The sequence below is a fragment of the Ylistrum balloti genome, unplaced genomic scaffold (genome assembly GCF_031769215.1).
Source record: "Ylistrum balloti isolate Yb309-2 unplaced genomic scaffold, AGI_CSIRO_Ybal_v1 Utg370120, whole genome shotgun sequence".
Lineage (NCBI taxonomy): Eukaryota > Metazoa > Mollusca > Bivalvia > Pectinida > Pectinidae > Ylistrum > Ylistrum balloti.
In genome coordinates, this window is record NW_026782137.1 from 1206686 (window position 1) to 1224926 (window position 18241).

Sequence of the window (18241 nt, forward strand, 5' to 3'; positions counted from 1 at the left end):
AAGCTGAAGGTCACTGTTGCTATTTTTATATAATTGGTCCTCTTCTTTATTGTGTCAAGTCAAGAAAGAAATGAAAGTGAATTTGTTTTGTTTGCGATGCTTTTGATAGATACCTTGACTTTATTAGTCCCCTTAGGGAAATGCGGAGGACTATGACACGTCTGTCAGTCCCTCCATCCTTCTGCTGTCCTTGCATTACCTTGTCTAAGCACTCTCTCCTTCACTACTTGCCACTGGAACTTCATACTTGGGAAATAGGTTAACTGTGGTGAGGTGGAATGTCAAGTACAAAAGATAGGTCACTCTGATATATTTTAAATCTTTGACCTACATCAAAGAACATATTTGTTTGGACTCTATCTCCTACAGTACTTGTCAATGGAACTTCATACTTTGTGTATTGGTTTATTTCAGAGAAGTAGTGGATAATGAATATAAAGCAAGGTCACTCTGACCTTTATTTTGACCACTGACCTACATTAAAGAAAAAGATTGTGAGGGCTCTAACTCAACCTCTACAGTATTTTTTACTGAAACTTTTGTATGAGTTCACGTTAGTGAGACAGTGTGTCATGTATCATTAGTAGTCAATCTGACCTACACTTGACCTTTGACCTATAGCAAAGAAAAAAGTTTGCCTGTAATTTACTCCTACACTTCTTGTCACTTACTCTTAATACTTTATTTAATGAATGCACCTTATGAGGTGGTGTGTTAGTGGGGGACTGTCATTCACTGAATTGTTTGTTTTTTTAATTCATTATGACATTATATAGTTAAGATGAATGGAACCAAATGGCAATTCAATTACTTCTGTAGGTTTAAGGTCGCCAAATAAGAGGTTACAATACAAAGAAAATCAGATCCAACATCCTGTATTGTAGATTCAGTAATATCAGCAGTCTTCCGAGGATGGATTCCTAGTGGAATACAGGAGTTTGGTTCAAAGATGTGTAAACAGCAAATATAGAGGACCAGACAACATCCGTAAGAAGAATTTAAAACTGTTTAATAGTTGACGTGTTTCGGCATACCAGGTATGCCGTCCTTAGAACAGAGTAACTTTTCAAAATACAAGACTTATATACTATCTCTACCTAGCAACTACGTTATTTACAGTTGACATCATAGATGATACACGGGTTACACTGATGTAGTCTATTACTGACGTCATAATGTACAAATAAGAGGCTAGTGTAAAAAATCATTGTGATACAGCAGGAAGCCACATAACCAGAAAAAAACATCTGCATAACAGCAATGTTTGGCATTGTTTTTATTCTTAAGATATTGTAAAATTTCAAATTAAACACTCATCATTTTCAAAGTGAATCTAAAATGGATGATGAATGAAAGCTTCTCGGCCTTTGGTGTCACAGTAAATATTTTCCCTGAAGTTGAGAGAGTATAATATATGTGTGTGCATTCTATGAGATCAGACATTTGTTTAAATTAAGATATTAAGTCCCAACCGAGAGCAAATCATTTTCCTTCTGTTCTTTTTCCCCAAAAGGTATTATTTCACTGAAACAGATTTAAGGAAATATAATGAGAATGCCTTTTATATGTATATGTACACCAAGATACACATAGTGTGTAGTAGTCACAAATCTCTGCCCATTGAGAACAACTTCAGGTCAACATTAAACATTGTTTAAAGATTTACACCTGCATATTAATTATTAATCATACATATTACTTTTAACATACAAATAAATTTCAGTTATTCATATTAAAACAGTCATACTATTCACAAGTCCTATCAATAGCATACACCTTCCAAGCCTTTTGGAACTGTTCAGTTCAAACAGACATACATTTCTTTTGTTCGATTCAAACACCCTGAAATTCTGTTATTCACCTTACTGGGGAATAAGAAACAATGAAAATTAAACGAAGATTAACAAAAAATAAGGAATATGGGTATCAAATGTCACTCAATGATAGATGCAAACACAGCATATATATAACTATAATCAGTCTGCTTTTTGCTGTTTTTTCTTAATAGCTGCCTCTCGTTTTGCCTTCTTTTTCTTTTCCTTTTCTTTTGCTTCAATCTCCTGTGCCAGTTTCCATGCCAGAATTGCACTGATGAAGAAGAACGGAGACAAACAAAGAAGAATTGTGAACACAAACTCCCAAGGACTAGTTGCTGCCCACTTTAAGATGTACTCTAACCATTCTCTCCAGTCGAACATGGTTATAGTCTGTCAGGTGTATTTACAAGAAAATTAATAGAGCTCTTTCGTGATGTATGTGGAATTTCTTGACAAGAATCTCTCTGTACAGTGTCTGCAACAAAAGACAGTAAGAAAAGATTAGTGGTGCAGGTTTGGATATAGTATATCATGTACACGTATTATCCATTTAAGTGATTCAGAACTTAATTCATTGATTATCAGTATTTAGCTTGCTAATGAAAAATAGTATATACATGTATATATATATATATATTGTTTGGACATTGGTTCCAAACCATTCACCATAAAGTATTAAGAGTATATCTTTCATTAGCAAATTTGTGTACTTTCTCTTAAAATCCTTTTTTACATGTCAAACATCCTCTTGGTTATGATAAAATAACCAATCAATCCATCTTCAGATACCATGATTTGTTGTTGTCTGTCAGGTGAATACAAATCAACCATGAACAATAGGTCACACTTTCTTGAATTCCAAACATGCATGACTTATATTGGAAAAATGCTGATTTTAAAATTATCTCTTTTGATGACTCATTTATGATTTTAATAGATTAGGGAGTTGTAGAACAAGAAACGAAATATTAACTTTATTTAAATAGTTTGTGTTACGAAAAAGAAGTTTACCAATCAGAAATATGGCTCATTTGAGAAAAAGGACCAAATCATAAAAACTAAGTCCAACCCTTTAGAAAAAGTTCACACATAACACTGATATCCTCCATAAGCATTTTTGCACCATTATTTTATTTTGAGTTTTCTTTCATGAAAATGTCATTACTATTCACATGATGATTTTTTTGTAAAATTTGCACACTTTTTGGCCACTATTTGGCTACTTTATGAGCTTCTCTGTGATTCAGTGATGTCAACAGAAATGGAAGTGTCAACAATATTCCGATACGCATGTCTGTCCTTTCAGGTGAGCGAATTTAAGGTGGTATTTGTGGATATCTTTCAGAAAAATACTGGAGTTCTACTGATCTGTGATCACTTTAATGAATTAATTTCATTGTATGAACACGTTTCAATTCATCTGTGTATAGGTCTGGTTGCAAATCATCAACGTAACATTGCTACCAAGATAGGATTAATAAGGGGCCTTATACTTACGCGCTAAGGATATATATACGTTTTTTATAGGCGTGCCAATGTATACAGGTATTGCAATTTATTTTTAGCAACATTCCACAACTAAGTAGGCCTAGTGAAGAGTAGTCCTTCTGCACACTCCATCAATGTTCGCAGTTCAACATGGCGAGTAACTTTTGACAAGCGTCGCAGATTTATCGAAGCAAATAAGCGAACTAGGACCCCATATACGTATATATATTTATATATATTTAAGATATACCCCACTACTGTGACGTGTCCATTGAGAGAGTAAATGTTCAGCGATTTCTCTCACCTTAATAACTGTCTCGAACACTTTACTTAAACAGATCACTATGTGTTATTCATAACTAAGTCATTTTAAGAGCGATACTTACCATCGATATGTCAAATTACATTCCTTTCACATTTGTTATGATAGACCGGCGATCTCAAACGGAAGTAAATAATTGTCAAGTTCGATTACTCTGATATTGGACTGCTCCCAGAGTTATTTCCCTTCGTTTCATACTACCTATATATCCTTGACGCATTAGTTTCGGACCCTTAAGAATCATTTATCGATATATATATATATATATGAAATGAAATGAAATGAGTTCATACTGTAAGTTTTATTCCTTTAAAAAATTTGATCGGTTAAACAATAGCCTTTATATACATATATTCACAGATACGACCTCAAATTCGCTCCCGTGGAATGACCGACATGTGTATCGGGCATGTGGCTGTACCCGAGTCTCTGTTGACATCACCAAATCATAGAGACAATTGAGCTAGTTTACAGTGACCCAGAAATAAACATGTATTACATGAAATCATAACCTAAACAGTAATGCCATTTCGATTGCAAAGCAGTTTAGATAAAATGATGGTGTAAAAATCGGTGGATATTTTTGTTGATATGTGCTAAAGGGTTTGATTCAAAATTTTATTGTTTGTTTGGTTCATAATTTTTAACAATAAAAGACGTGCAAGTCTTGACTTCCATAGCCAAAAATTTGAAAGGATATGTGGGCTGTTATTCATGGTTGATTTTTGTTCACATTACAGACAAAAAAAAACCATTAATAACCGTTAATTTATCATAACTGGGAGGATGCCAGACACATCACTTTGAGTATTAAGACCGTAAAGTACACAAAATTGTCAATGGAATACATACCCATAATATACCTACGGTGCGTGTATCTCGATACAGTATTTCAGTCTCTTTTTTTATGTGCATGACATGTTACAGCAACCAAACTCATCCAGGTATGAGGTTACGTAGGTAGTCAACAAAGTGACCGGTCCGAAATACATAACATTCTGGAACCGATATCGAAGCAATATATCTAAATAAAGCATTATGAAGGATCCAAACCTACCTGTGCCATCTAAATTGCGAAGAAATTATTGAAGAGGCAACAAACTGATCAACAGAAAAATTTTGAGACAGATAGAGGATATCTTGACCTGCACAGTACAGTCAATCTTTACCATAGAACTAAGACAAGCTGAAAACAATACTTGGACAATCTTTATTGAAGGTGTACATTTGTCTCGCAAAAGCTCATGAAATTGACCTAATTGAGGAAAGAAACCTCCTCCCCGTACTAAGTTTCTTAACGAAATCGATAATCATCAACCTCGAGATTTCAATAAATCACAGCCTTTCTCAAATCACGAAATGAAAATGAAAAATACCCTAACAGTTTGTACGGTTTTGTAGGACACTTAAAATATTTGCATTGCATCGATAATCATACTGACCAATCTAGATCTATTAGCGACAACGTGGCATTTTCTAAAACTCAGTGGCGTCTTCTCTTAACCATAGTGATATCAGGAACATATCGTAACCATACATAAACAAATCGATCCAACGGCTAATATGAGTTGTAAAATTTTAATTCCACTGCGAATAGCAGACTGATGAAATTCATTTCAGATAAAATGTGCAACCCACAATTTGGAATTCCTAGAGGGAATGGAATATTTTATACAAGACTGATTTTTCTCAACATTTTCATTTTTTCTTTTTGATAACAAGGAAATCCTATATATTTTGTTGCAGTTATGTAAATCATCTCACTGACCTTGTAAATGGCCAGGTGCTTATTAAATCTAAGGCCTCGCAACTTAAACCTGAACTTGCCCCGAGTTTACATTAACATTGAATTGCTAACTAAGGATTTGTTTTAGCAAAACAAAAACACATGTCTCATCTTATTCGCAACTCTGTCAAAGGATATAAAGCGATACCGCAACTTGAATTAAGATATCTTTCTGGGTTAAAAATGTTACCACCGAGACAAGACATTATTTTGAAAATCGTATTAGTTGGATAACTGAACTTATAACTTCGAAATTTGGTACACGAATTAGAATAAAAAATCTTATTGAGACCAAGATCATACTAATGAAATGGTAAAGCTTATGACCACTTATTTTGCATAGACGAATCTCTCTTCGAACGAATACCTTTAAAGTTTTGTAAACACAATTTGGTAGAAAACCAGTTAACTATTATTATTTCTTTTATTTCCTCCAAGTGTGAAGAGGTGTACAAAAAGAACATACATTGACATTACAGAAAGTAATAGTGCGTTTGTACACAAATATACACATAAGAAGCATTTAAATTAATACAAAGTAAACAGTATACACAGAGTTTACGTACGTATATTGTATACATACAACAACTCCGATAGTTAAGAATATAAACGCGCGAAGTAAGCGTTTTCCATATGGAACGATATAATATAAAGAAAAGTTATATAGTAAACACATATAAATACAAGAATCATTTCAATTACATACAAAGTGAACAATAGACACAGAGTTTACGTGCGTATATTGTATACATACACCAACTCCTAAAGTAAAGAAAATAAACGCAAGAAGTACAATATCAAGATATTTATATATAATATTGTATGAAGTAATGCAAAAGAAAAAAAATCTTAATTTTCTTCTTAAAAAAACCATTTCGGGTATTTTTCCCCAGTTAAATCCAATAAATGTGCATATTACAACCATAGGATTTAAGACGTGAATATTTCATATTGAAGTCAAAATGACCAAACATTACAATTATATAGCATGATAATGTTGTTGGATTCTGATGATGAAAATTATTGAGGTAAACTACAAATTCTATATCTTTCACTGTCGTAAACTCTCCGTGTGAGAGCATTCAAGCACGCTATGAATAATGACATCTTTATACATGAGGCCACAGTAGTGACACAAGTGAGCATTTTCATTTTCACTCATTTCAACGCTTAGTTTAACAATTCGTTTGATATAAAAACCATGTTGTGGAAAACGTAGAGCAAGTTTCCAAACCGGGTAAGGATGTATACTATTATGTAAGAGAATAAATCGAGAAAAATCACGATCTACGTACATTCTTTTAAATAATCTAGTTTCTTCATATTTTCAAAGGATATAAAGCGATACCGCAACTTGAACCTGAACTTGCCCCGAGTTTACATTAACATTGAATTGCTAACTAAGGATTTGTTTTAGCAAAACAAAAACACATGTCTCATCTTATTCGCAACTCTGTCAAAGGATATAAAGCGATACCGCAACTTGAATTAAGATATCTTTCTGGGTTAAAAATGTTACCACCGAGACAAGACATTATTTTGAAAATCGTATTAGTTGAATAACTGAACTTATAACTTCGAAATTTGGTACACGAATTAGAATAAAAAATCTTATTGAGATCAAGATCATACTAATGAAATGGTAAAGCTTATGACTAGTTATTTTGCATAGACGAATCTCTCTTCGAACGAATACCTTAAAAGTTTTGTAAACACAATTTGGTAGAAAACCAGTTAACCATATACTCCGAGAAGAACTAGATTAACTCCAAATCGGTGTTTGTTTAAACCAAGGGTACGAAAAACTGATATCGACAGTCGATATGCTCATCCTAAATTATTGCATCAGAATTATTCAATTTTTCGGACTTAGAATTATGTCCCATATTTCTAATCGTAACGCGACAAAAAGAATAAATCCTGAATACTTATTATTATTGTAGACAAGCTGAAGTCTCTAAACGAAATCTGAAATACTAGTTATGTCGTTTTTCATACCTGACTTTTTTTATTTATGAAACAGCCATTAGAGCTGAGGAAGAAAGTCATTGATCCAGTTTGTTTTAGTGCTATATGGTTGAATATTTGAACACACATCTACACATCATTGTCTCACTTCTATGTTGTTCATATTTAAGCATCAAACTACGTTAAGCGTCAGAAACCATGCGAACTTTCCAACCTGAAACAAACTCTTCATCTTAGTTTTATTCTTTTCATCTTCCACTGTCTTCTTCTTTCTTCTTCTTTTTTATCGTCGTGTCCTAGAAATTATTTGCAAATCACCAAATATAAAAATAAATCTCTCTTCAGCACAACATGACTAATATATATACATAATACTATATTATGATACTAATTACTTATTGATGAAGAAACCTTTATATGCTAACGGAAAAAAAGAAACTATGGAAGCTTAAAAATTTGAAGAAAAAAATAAGCAGAATATTTATTCTCATCTATATTTTAAAAAAATATACTTTGAAGTAAATTTTTGCTTTCATCACTGGTCAGCAAACTAGGTATCGCATATTAAGAGAACAATCCGAAGTTGTAAAGTTGATGGGTAGCAGTCTATATACTTAATAAGATTGTTTTTTTTTTTGAGAGAGAGAATTTTGTCAAGCATGCAACGTATGGGTAAGATTGAACGTTTGTGCGTTATCAGCATACTAAAGACTAGGATATCTCAGAATAAAGTGACAAGGCAGTTTGGGGTTCACATACGATAAATGATACGATAGATGCTTTTTAAGGAGACGTTACAGTGACTGTTTAATTAAGCGCATGAAAGGACCACCTTTAATATAGTGGAAGGCAACTTGACCTGTGTCGATGTATAGAATTATACGCCATTACTTTTTTTCTATTTATCCGTAATATCAACCGTACCATCATCATTTGCAGCAGGACAACACATATATGTATGTTGTATTGATAAATGCGAATGGTTGATTAACACGGTACTGAACTTGTGTAACTGGAAATGCATGCCTTTAGTTACTGTGGCTATAGATTTTAATGCCGATTGACAGATTGTCAAATTCATCGAGTCGTTATGAAAATAATGCATCGTGAATGAATATTTGGTGAAAAATGTGAAATACTATTATACGTATAAATTTCACAGTCGAAATACACAGTTTTTTGTATTACTATATAGCAACAACTAAAACCATGACGACAACCCAACTTTAATGCATCACACTTGTATTACGAAAATAGACCGCAAGCAACGTGTTTTAGATCTGGTTCTCATTTGTGAACGTGACATTACTTACTTTCTTTGTCTGACAAAGAATTACATAGAGGTTCGATGACAAACGGCCCTATTCCCCTTACGCGTATAATTTGAATCCTACTTCACCAGAGAGAGTTTTTTCTAACTTATTTTTTATGACATAAATTGGTGAAATTAATTTCCTACCGCTAAAAGTTAACTGTGAATTAATCAATAAAAACAAATGAACAAACAAACTATGATACCTTTCTGTGAAAGCGAATTTTGTGACAAGGCTGCAAGACGTGTCTCCTGAAATGAAAACAGTCATTTGTAGAATTGTTACTTAAGCAGTAATTTTTTACATATTTTATGTTATTGTTTTAACAGTAAAATTCATCAAACAGAATAAATATAGATGTTAGAAAAAAAGTCTACATATTACGGCATTTATTTGAACCAAGTTTAATGATTTGTTTACCTCAAAGCTCTGCGATAAATTAATAGAATCTATTTGCAACTGTGACGACAGTAGCAGGTCAGGAGATTCATCCATAGCGTCTGTAGCTAAAACATACAGATCTTTAAGGTATAGATAAACATATAAAATAAATTATTTGGATGATAAAACACCATATATATGTATTGTCTCTATACGTAGCAGATTGATAGCGCATTCTTTACAAAAATCGACATGAAACTTTCATTATTTTTACATAAACATCATATCTGCAGGAAAATAAATATCAACACAAACATATTTTATTTCTCCAATTGCTGCAGTGTAGCGATGTTTCGTTTTGTTCACTGCATTGTGTGAAAAAGGTGTATCAAAGTATGACTTTGTTGACCAGATTTTGAATTGATCGAACAGTGCTCCTTACTTATAGCTCGGTGGATTAGATAGAGACATACTCGATCATTTTACAAACGAATTCAATTCCCCTCAGCATCATTCAATCTCAAATCTCACGGTATGTTTTACAAGGTATTTAGTTTCAATACATCAATGTCTTTACGTGGTGTTAAGTTGGTATTATAATGGATCATATCCATCTAACTTTACGACAGACATGATAAGATTTCTTGATTTAAGAAATGGCGACATATAAAACCTACCTGTAATGATGAAAATATGACAAGGTATCCCATGCGTGGTTTCATATGTAACACAGCCAGTCATTGTGCGGTATTGGGGAGTGACCTTCATAAGATACCTGCTGCTTGTCTCCAAGTTACAGGTCCCTCGTCCATTTACTACAAGACCACCAGGATTCACCATGACCTTCCACAAATGCGATTTGCTTGAACAGCCTTCTTTGATTTCTATGGAGTACTTGAATATTGCCAACTCGAGAGTAGTGTCGGGTGTTTGCCATAAGTCATGTGTTGTAATTGGCATCCGCACAGCATTTTCAGGTACAAATAACACCTTTTGGTGTGGACGTATGGCTAAGCTTCCTCCTGATGATGACAGACACATTTTCACAAAGACTAGACTCACTTTATACACGAAAAAGTCATTTATCTTTTATTGCGATAATAATTCATTCTTACTATCATGTATACAAATGTCCCTTTGTCGTTATTAGACAAGACATCACACAGGGATCTTGGCGCCCACCATTGTTTTATCCTTACTGGTCTTCAAAGGTTGAACTTTTTTCCTTTTTTCTTTGTTGTTGCTATTCATTTCATGATATTTGAAAATTCCTTCAAAAATAATTATGATATTTATGTTTGCATGTCGGTCACTTTTTCTAGTCAGTCCCAAAATTAAAAGGACACAACTATGGACCAAGGGGAACCTATAAATAGAATCTGAGAAAAATCCATCAAGAAATGGAAATAAGTTTAAATCCAAGATGGCCTTCAATCCACTGATCAGTCATAAAATCACAAGGACACAAATAGGGACCATGGGGTACCTATATTTTCAATCAGAGAAAATTATATCCTGTGCTTTTCAAGAAATAGCAATACAACCTTTCATAGTAAAAATCAAAGATAGTCGCCTTTCAGCCATTTTGCTTTTCAGACCAGTCTCAATAATGGACATTATATTATACTATCGTATAAGATAAACCGATATCTGAAGATTGAAATGACCCATTCAGTATAAAAAAGAAAACACCAACATGTCAACGTGATCAAAATCGAAATTCAAATTCAATAAAGCTAGGACAAAATACTGAACAAAAGAAAGATTTACACGGAGACTCCTAAACTACAAGGAGAATAAGACCAGGTATTCCGCAAGAATATACGTCTTCTGCTTCGTCGACGACACCTGCCATGTAAACCTTGGTCAATCCAATAATTAATGTCACGTTCTCAAATGAGAACAAGTTATACAACGTAACCATCAGACAAACAAATCAACGAGTACCAAACAAGTCTAGCCTCATATCGCACGAAGAAACAGAAAATCTCTCAATGAGATCACCATGACGACCGCATCTGTTTCATTCGAATACCATACCATATATTCAATACTTTCATTCTATTTATAGCACAATAAACATGACAGTTTGAATAATACAATCAACCAAATAGAAGAATTAAGCCTTCTATTCTATCCTAACTACCTCAGTATAAAATGAAAAAAAATACTGGACTGTTAGAATTATACATAATTTTGTATAATATGTTTACTTACTAAGTGATTGTCTCAGTTGTTGTAAATGCATTGTCACTTGAAACAGGCTGAGATAGGTCGATGAAGGCCTAAAGGCTGCTAAATTAACAGTCGGGGTGGCTTCAGTTTCCAGTTGAAAGCTTGATAATCTATTTAAAAAGTTATAGATAGTAAAGGTAAAAGCAACGGAGTGATCACATTCAGTGTTTGATAAAAATATAAAAATATTAATAAACAGAAACTGTTTAAACAAAATCGGACACAAGGTCAATATCAGAAAAAAAAGAAAAATACATCAAACAATATCGGTCAAATAACCTAAAACACACAAAAAAATATGTATATTCTCAATATAGAAACGATAACAGATTTAAAATAAAAAACATAGAGAGAAAAAAGACTAGAATATTATGCAAAATACCATAGTTATCGAAAACGCACTAAATGAAATGTTGTACTTACTTTTCCTGTATGTCATTCACTGTCTGAAAATGTCGAAAAATAAAAAATAAAAAAATTTCTACAATAAGCAAACGAATGTATCATAACTTTAAGATTTACTCAAATTCCTATATAGGCTTGACAGAGGAAGAGCTATTTCTCGCAAAGCTTTTAGTGCTATAAAGGCATCTATAACCCACAAACCGTTGACAATTACGAAATTAAAAACGTAGTCGACAACTTATTGATGTTTAAGGGAACCGACGTCATCTTGAAAAAACCAAATATAAAGCATAACCTTTCCAAACACCACCAAATTTTTAGACGATAAAAAAATAGACGATGTTAGCAAAATATCCAACATGAATTGTCACTCATGTTAGTTGTCATATCACTCACGTTAGTTGTTATAGCACTCTCTTTAGTTATCATGTCATTCACGTTAGTTGCCATATCACTCATGTTAGTTGTTATATCACTCATGGTAATTGTTATATCATTCACGTTAGTTGTTATAGCAATCTCTTTAGTTATCATATCACTCATGTTAGTTGTTATATCACTCATGTTAGTTGTTATATCACTCATGTTAGTTGTTATACCACTCATGTTAGTTGTTATACCACTCATGGTAATTGTTATATCATTCACGTTAGTTGTTATACCACTCTCTTTAGTTATCATATCACTCATGTTAGTTGTTATACCACTCATGGTAATTGTTATATCATTCACGTTAGTTGTTATAGCAATCTCTTTAGTTATCATATCACTCATGTTAGTTGCCATATCACTCATGTTAGTTGTTATACCACTCATGGTAATTGTTATATCATTCACGTTAGTTGTTATAGCACTCTCTTTAGTTATCATATCACTCATGTCAGTTGTTATATCACTCATGTAAGTTGCCACATCACTCACGTTAGTTGCCATATCACTCATGTTAGTTGCCATATCACTCATGGTAATTGTTATATCCTTCACGTTAGTTGCCATATCACTCATGTTAGTTGCCATATCACTCGTGTTAGTTGCCATATCACTCGTGTATACTGATTTGTTAATTTGATGCTTGTTTAAACCTACGATACTAGTAACAACCTTTATAAGACAAAGAGAGCACCAGAATCAGGAATCGAGCATACTTAATTTTGGTGTGAAGTACTAGTAACTTAGTAACACTGTCCACTACACAACGTTATTGTCTTGTACCCGACGCTTCTTACGTCAATCTGATAACCAGGCTACATTTGCTCAAAGCTTGTTGAGAGTTGATCAGTGGTTTGTGGGAAATTAAAATTGTTGCCATTGAAAAAAACAAGTACTTTCAAAGCAAGACTAACACTGAAAATACATCAACGAGACCTCCTACAACAAGAATACGACCATGAAATGAGAAAGAATTGTTCAAATTGTGTTAAATTCGTGTTTTAAAATTTTCACTAAACCAGTGGTTAGCTCTAACCAACTGGAGCAAGTTCAACACCACACAAGAATAATGTTATCCCTTGAGGTCGACAACAAGCCATAGCATCGCACCAAAATAAATTTTGTTTCTGCAAAATGTTTAGTTAACACAATAATCTACTCTGATTTAGAAGTGCCGTGATCTACTTATCATATTTATTTATGTAATGAAGCATGTTTACTGATTAGAAATTGAAAAATGGAAAATGTGTACCTCGAGGAATTGTGATTTTGTAGTTCCGTTCACGCTGTCTAGTGACATCTGGGTTAGTCTCGCTTCTGTGTCCACTACTTCTCCGTATTTACGCCTCATTGAATTAATATGTTGTATTCTCAATTCGAAATCCTAAAATGAAGCAAAGCTGTATAATCTTTTAGGATAATTATAATATGAGGTGTTACTTTGATTATTTCACACATATGTCCTTTACTTTATTACGTACTTAACCTCCTGTTCATACTAAATATATCTGTAAACCATACGTTCAGGCTTGCCCAAACACTTACCTACTAGTCATGCTTATCCATTGTTAGACCATACTTTCAGTCTGCCTAGACACTTAACCTTCCCGTCTTGCCTAGACACTTACCTTTTTTTAATCTAATTCATTGGTAGACCAAACTTTCAGTCTTGCCCGAACGTACCTTCTGTCCATCTTTAATCATCATGTTTTCTGTTTCCCCAATTACGTGTCTTAGTTTTGCGAATTCTTGTCGTATGTGTTGCTTCTTTTGTATCCATTGCAGCTATTAGGATTAAAAAGAATATACAATCTTATGAAACATTCCATTGCAAATAACTGCCTCCGTGTGTAAACGTTATTTAGCCATATTCATCGTTTCAATAGTAGTTAATGCATTTGAGTTACTCTGGTGATAATGGTATTTGTGAAATAAATTCATTAGAGATTCCTGCTAAGAGTTAAAGGATATTGCAGTAGACAAAGAAATCTAGTATTTATATATATAATGAAATATCAGTACTACTTATATTTAGTAAGCAATATAAGTATTTCTTACTAGATTCTATTTATAACAAAATATAATCTATACATATGTATATATAAGAAAAATTCCGCAGGATTATCGATACCTACTCTAACCGTTTCCTCGACCTCTCGCAGCGTATTCAGATTGACGTGAGCTTTGTCCAGACATCTCGACCCAACTTGTCTCTGTAAGTCTAGCAGCTGTTTCTGAAGACATATCTTATATATATTACAAAGACATTCCAATATCATTCATACAGAATTTGTATGTCTGAATATCGTGGTATATTTCAACATTTGTTAACTCGATTTCCTTCTCAAATGAGAATAACCTTATATATATACAATGTGCCATTTTACGTACTGCTGGTAGTGACAATATAAATAAATAAATAAATTGAGAAAGAAAATCATAACTCACACAACAAATACATTTAAAACTACACACAATCTCTGGTCGTCTTTCTGTCTGGAGACAATAAGTCAGATGAACTGGACTGTATACAGCAACGCTATTTTGATCATTAGAAAAATTAAAACAAGACGAAGAAAAAGATTCCTACTTTTTCATTTTTGATGTAAATATCCAAATTTTCCACGTCGTGCGAGGCGTGGCTGGAACAGGCTAAACTCACTGCACATATTGGCTGATCACAAGTACTACAGTACCAGGACAATGATTCATCGTGAATTTTACAATATAATGCAGTATGTCCACTCAAGATAGTGTGGTTCCTATAACGTGTCTGAGGGGGATGTAGAGCGTAGATGCATTCCGAACAGCAATTTATAAGGCATTCTTCACAAGAATAGCGTGCTACATTTTTGTGTTCGCAATACGTACAAAAGGCGAACGAGGTCTGTTCACAACGCTGTATCTTGGTCATGTAAGATTGTCTTAATGTTGTGTTCAATTTTGTAGTTTTTGTATGACATGACGATAGATTTGTGACTGTACTGCCAGCTTTCAAACGAAGGTCTTCTTTAGAACCGGTTCCTTTGATTCTTGGTAGTAGAGAAGTAGGTCTCCCACTCCCAAGAGATACTCCCACGACATGCGTTCTAACCTTCTGATTCAGAGTTCTCCCTGTTCTATTGGTACGATATGTCGGTGAGCAATCGTCGGTTTCTACATCCACGATTTCCGCAGTAGCACCTTTACTTCCTACTTCGGTAAATTTTTGAGAAATCTGAGAAGTATATTCTTGTATATTCACTCTTCGTTCCTTCTCCTCCTCATTGATTAATGTTGTGGTATCGCCCTTTGTTACAATCGAATTTATGTCCTCCAAATGGCTTCCATGTACTTGATTTTCGGGATTTCCGTCAGAATGATATTCAGAGTAATCCTTTAAGCAGTGATCGGCGCATTCTTTGGAGTTATCGTCAGCATTCTTGTTTCCTATATGTGATGATTTCTCATTTTGTAGCGATTCCGAAGCATTATTTCGGTTTAGAAATATAGCAGTAGCGGGACATTCCTCTCTCTCGTTGGTATTCAGACCTGTTGCGTTGACGGGGCCTTCCTCTTCCACACTGTTGTTTGGCTTCGTTTTACTCCCGGAAACTTCATCAACACTGTTCTTCAAATTTGTGTTCATACCTTCGTCGTCGTCTTCGTCGCTCTTGCTGTCGTCTCCATCCGTACTGTTATTCAGAACATCTGTCCTTTCGTCCTCATCCGTACTATTGTTCAGACCTATTGTCCTACCGTCCTTAACCGCAATGTTGTTTAGACCCGTTGTCCTATCGTTCTCACCCATACTTTTGTTCACATCCGTTACTTTGTCGTCCTCCTCCATACTGTTTTTCTGTTGTTCGTTTGGTGTTCCCTCAGGGTGATCACATTTAGATCTATCTTCAGTATCACAGATTGGTTGGTCTAGGACCACATGCCTATTGGCCATTCGTATTATTTCCCTTCCATTTACTCTTTCACCAACCGTGCCCTGGATAAATACATATTTGGGTTTGAAATTGTGCATGTTAATTTTACGAAAGATGTTTAGTGTTTACCAAAGATTCGACTTAAATGTGACCATCAATAAAAGGGGAAAATTAATTTTCTGTTTGGGTGAATTTGGATAGGTAATTTCTATATCCAATGGCTAATTATCAGAAACTTTAGCTTGGATACATGTCGTATGTGTGGGTCTTTTTTGGGGGGTGGGGGTTACAGATAATTAGTTGCTAATTTAAGAAATATGCACGAAATTGACACACAGCGCACACATGTACCAACTTTAAGGCAGCTGAACCTAATCTAGTGTTATCAGATGTAACTTTAATCCTATCCTCAAAAACACGTATGCGTTCCCTGAAATCTAAAAACTGAAAAATCAAATTTGACCAAAAACGTAACGTATTTATGCAGTCCATCTTGAACTTACTTCCTCTTCTTTCTCTTTATACACTGTACCTTCCTAGTAAACTCGGTACGAGTGTTTTTTTAAATTATAATTTTATGTATATACTTTTTTTCAGGGATTTCTGGCCAAATATCGTCTTCTCTTTAACATTACCAAGCTTTATCCGTAACATTGAAAGCGAGATTCACTGCAAACACACCACTTTCAAGATGAATGTATTCTATATTAAGACACAGTTATCCCGAAAGCAGATTTACAATTCGTCATTGGTCCTGTGCTTTACATCGATCAAGACCAATAAGGCACACATTGAATGATAATAATAAATAAGGGTTCAAGTCCAGTTTCCGCGTGTTTTCATATTTAGATATCAATATCTGCTTACAGACAAATATGGCCAATATACTGGCTGATTTCTCGACTTATGTAGGGTATCAACTACTTACAATGTTGCTACATGTATTCTGTACCCAAAATTACATTCGTATGACCGTGTGACATCAACGTAAAGAATGTGTTTTATTGCGGATAGGAATTAATTACGTCATAAAATATTGTTGTTTGATTACTTATAATCCAGGTTACTTCATATAAAAAATATTTATACCAAATGGATATTTTACCAATACAGAAAAGTACAAATTATGTCTATTTAAACGGAAAGGATAATACGCGCAAATTTCTGTACTAGTCAGCAGTCTCACAGCAATTTAATCCAAGCTTTCGGCGATCAAGTTTTACGGAAATCACATCCGTATATAGATTTTTTTTTAGTTGGAGTGAAGCATTAAAACACTACCCTGCTGGGTGCCCTCAATTCGGATCTGACATTTATATCCGTGTACTGTATGCGTACTACATTTTAGCTGTGTATACTGTAAACATTATCTTGTCCATACACGATTTTTATAATTCGAGTGTCTGACATTCTGTCATGTGACCTTCATATCAAATTCAAATAAGTCATGAACTTTACTTTGTTAATACTACCATTTCCCTCAATCAAAACGTTAGCCGGAAGAGACAGGCGTGTTCTAACGAGGAACTGAGTCATTTAAGCTGTCATTTATTTATTTATCTTGTTTATCAATGATAAATTCGACATGAGCGCTTTATCACGTTTTCATGTAGAGAAAATGGTATATTTTTGTATTACATAGAGTAAGTAAAATCTAATGCATTTAAAAATGAAAAAGTAACACAATACATACCTTACCCTCTCCATAGTTACTAGTACGAAACACTGCGATACTTGGAAGTTTGCTACTTTCGGTTTGTCACAAATAATTACAAGGGAGATAAATCTGTCACACCTTGGATGATATTGTGCGTTGTCCTTCGTTTTAATGTGATTTTTTTAATCTGCCGTCATCCCATTTGGTTCCAACCAAGTATTTGTCATTGTTTATATATTTAGGGATGGCATGTTTACTGTTAGAAAAGTTTATACAACTGGTCCTTTACCGGTTTCTAGAAGAAGACAAAATCAATGTCATAATCCAGCCATTTCACTTAACATCAAATAACTGCAACAGAATTTCTTGATTTTGGAAGGTAGTTATCAGTATTATATATACCGAGAATAAATTATCACAAACGAAGACAAATTTGAGGACAAAAAATAAATGGCATTTGATAAGGATAAAAAAAATACGAAAAATCACATACGTCTGATCACATTAGAAGGGTAAGATATATCTC

At 33.9% G+C, this 18241-nt stretch overlaps 1 protein-coding gene across 1 annotated transcript; it reads right to left on the bottom strand.

Annotated features, from left to right (window-relative positions):
• Positions 1-5033: 5033 nt before the first annotated feature.
• On the bottom strand, positions 5034-16078 carry LOC132550320 (uncharacterized). The gene is made up of 9 exons (XM_060214365.1): positions 14735-16078; positions 14280-14378; positions 13828-13929; positions 13397-13528; positions 11734-11756; positions 11293-11420; positions 9753-10094; positions 9115-9200; positions 5034-5123 (listed from the first exon to the last, which is right to left on the bottom strand). The coding sequence occupies exons 1-9, from the start codon at positions 16076-16078 to the stop codon at positions 5034-5036; spliced, it is 2346 nt and encodes a 781-aa protein (XP_060070348.1).
• Between the last annotated feature and the right edge of the window lie 2163 nt (positions 16079-18241).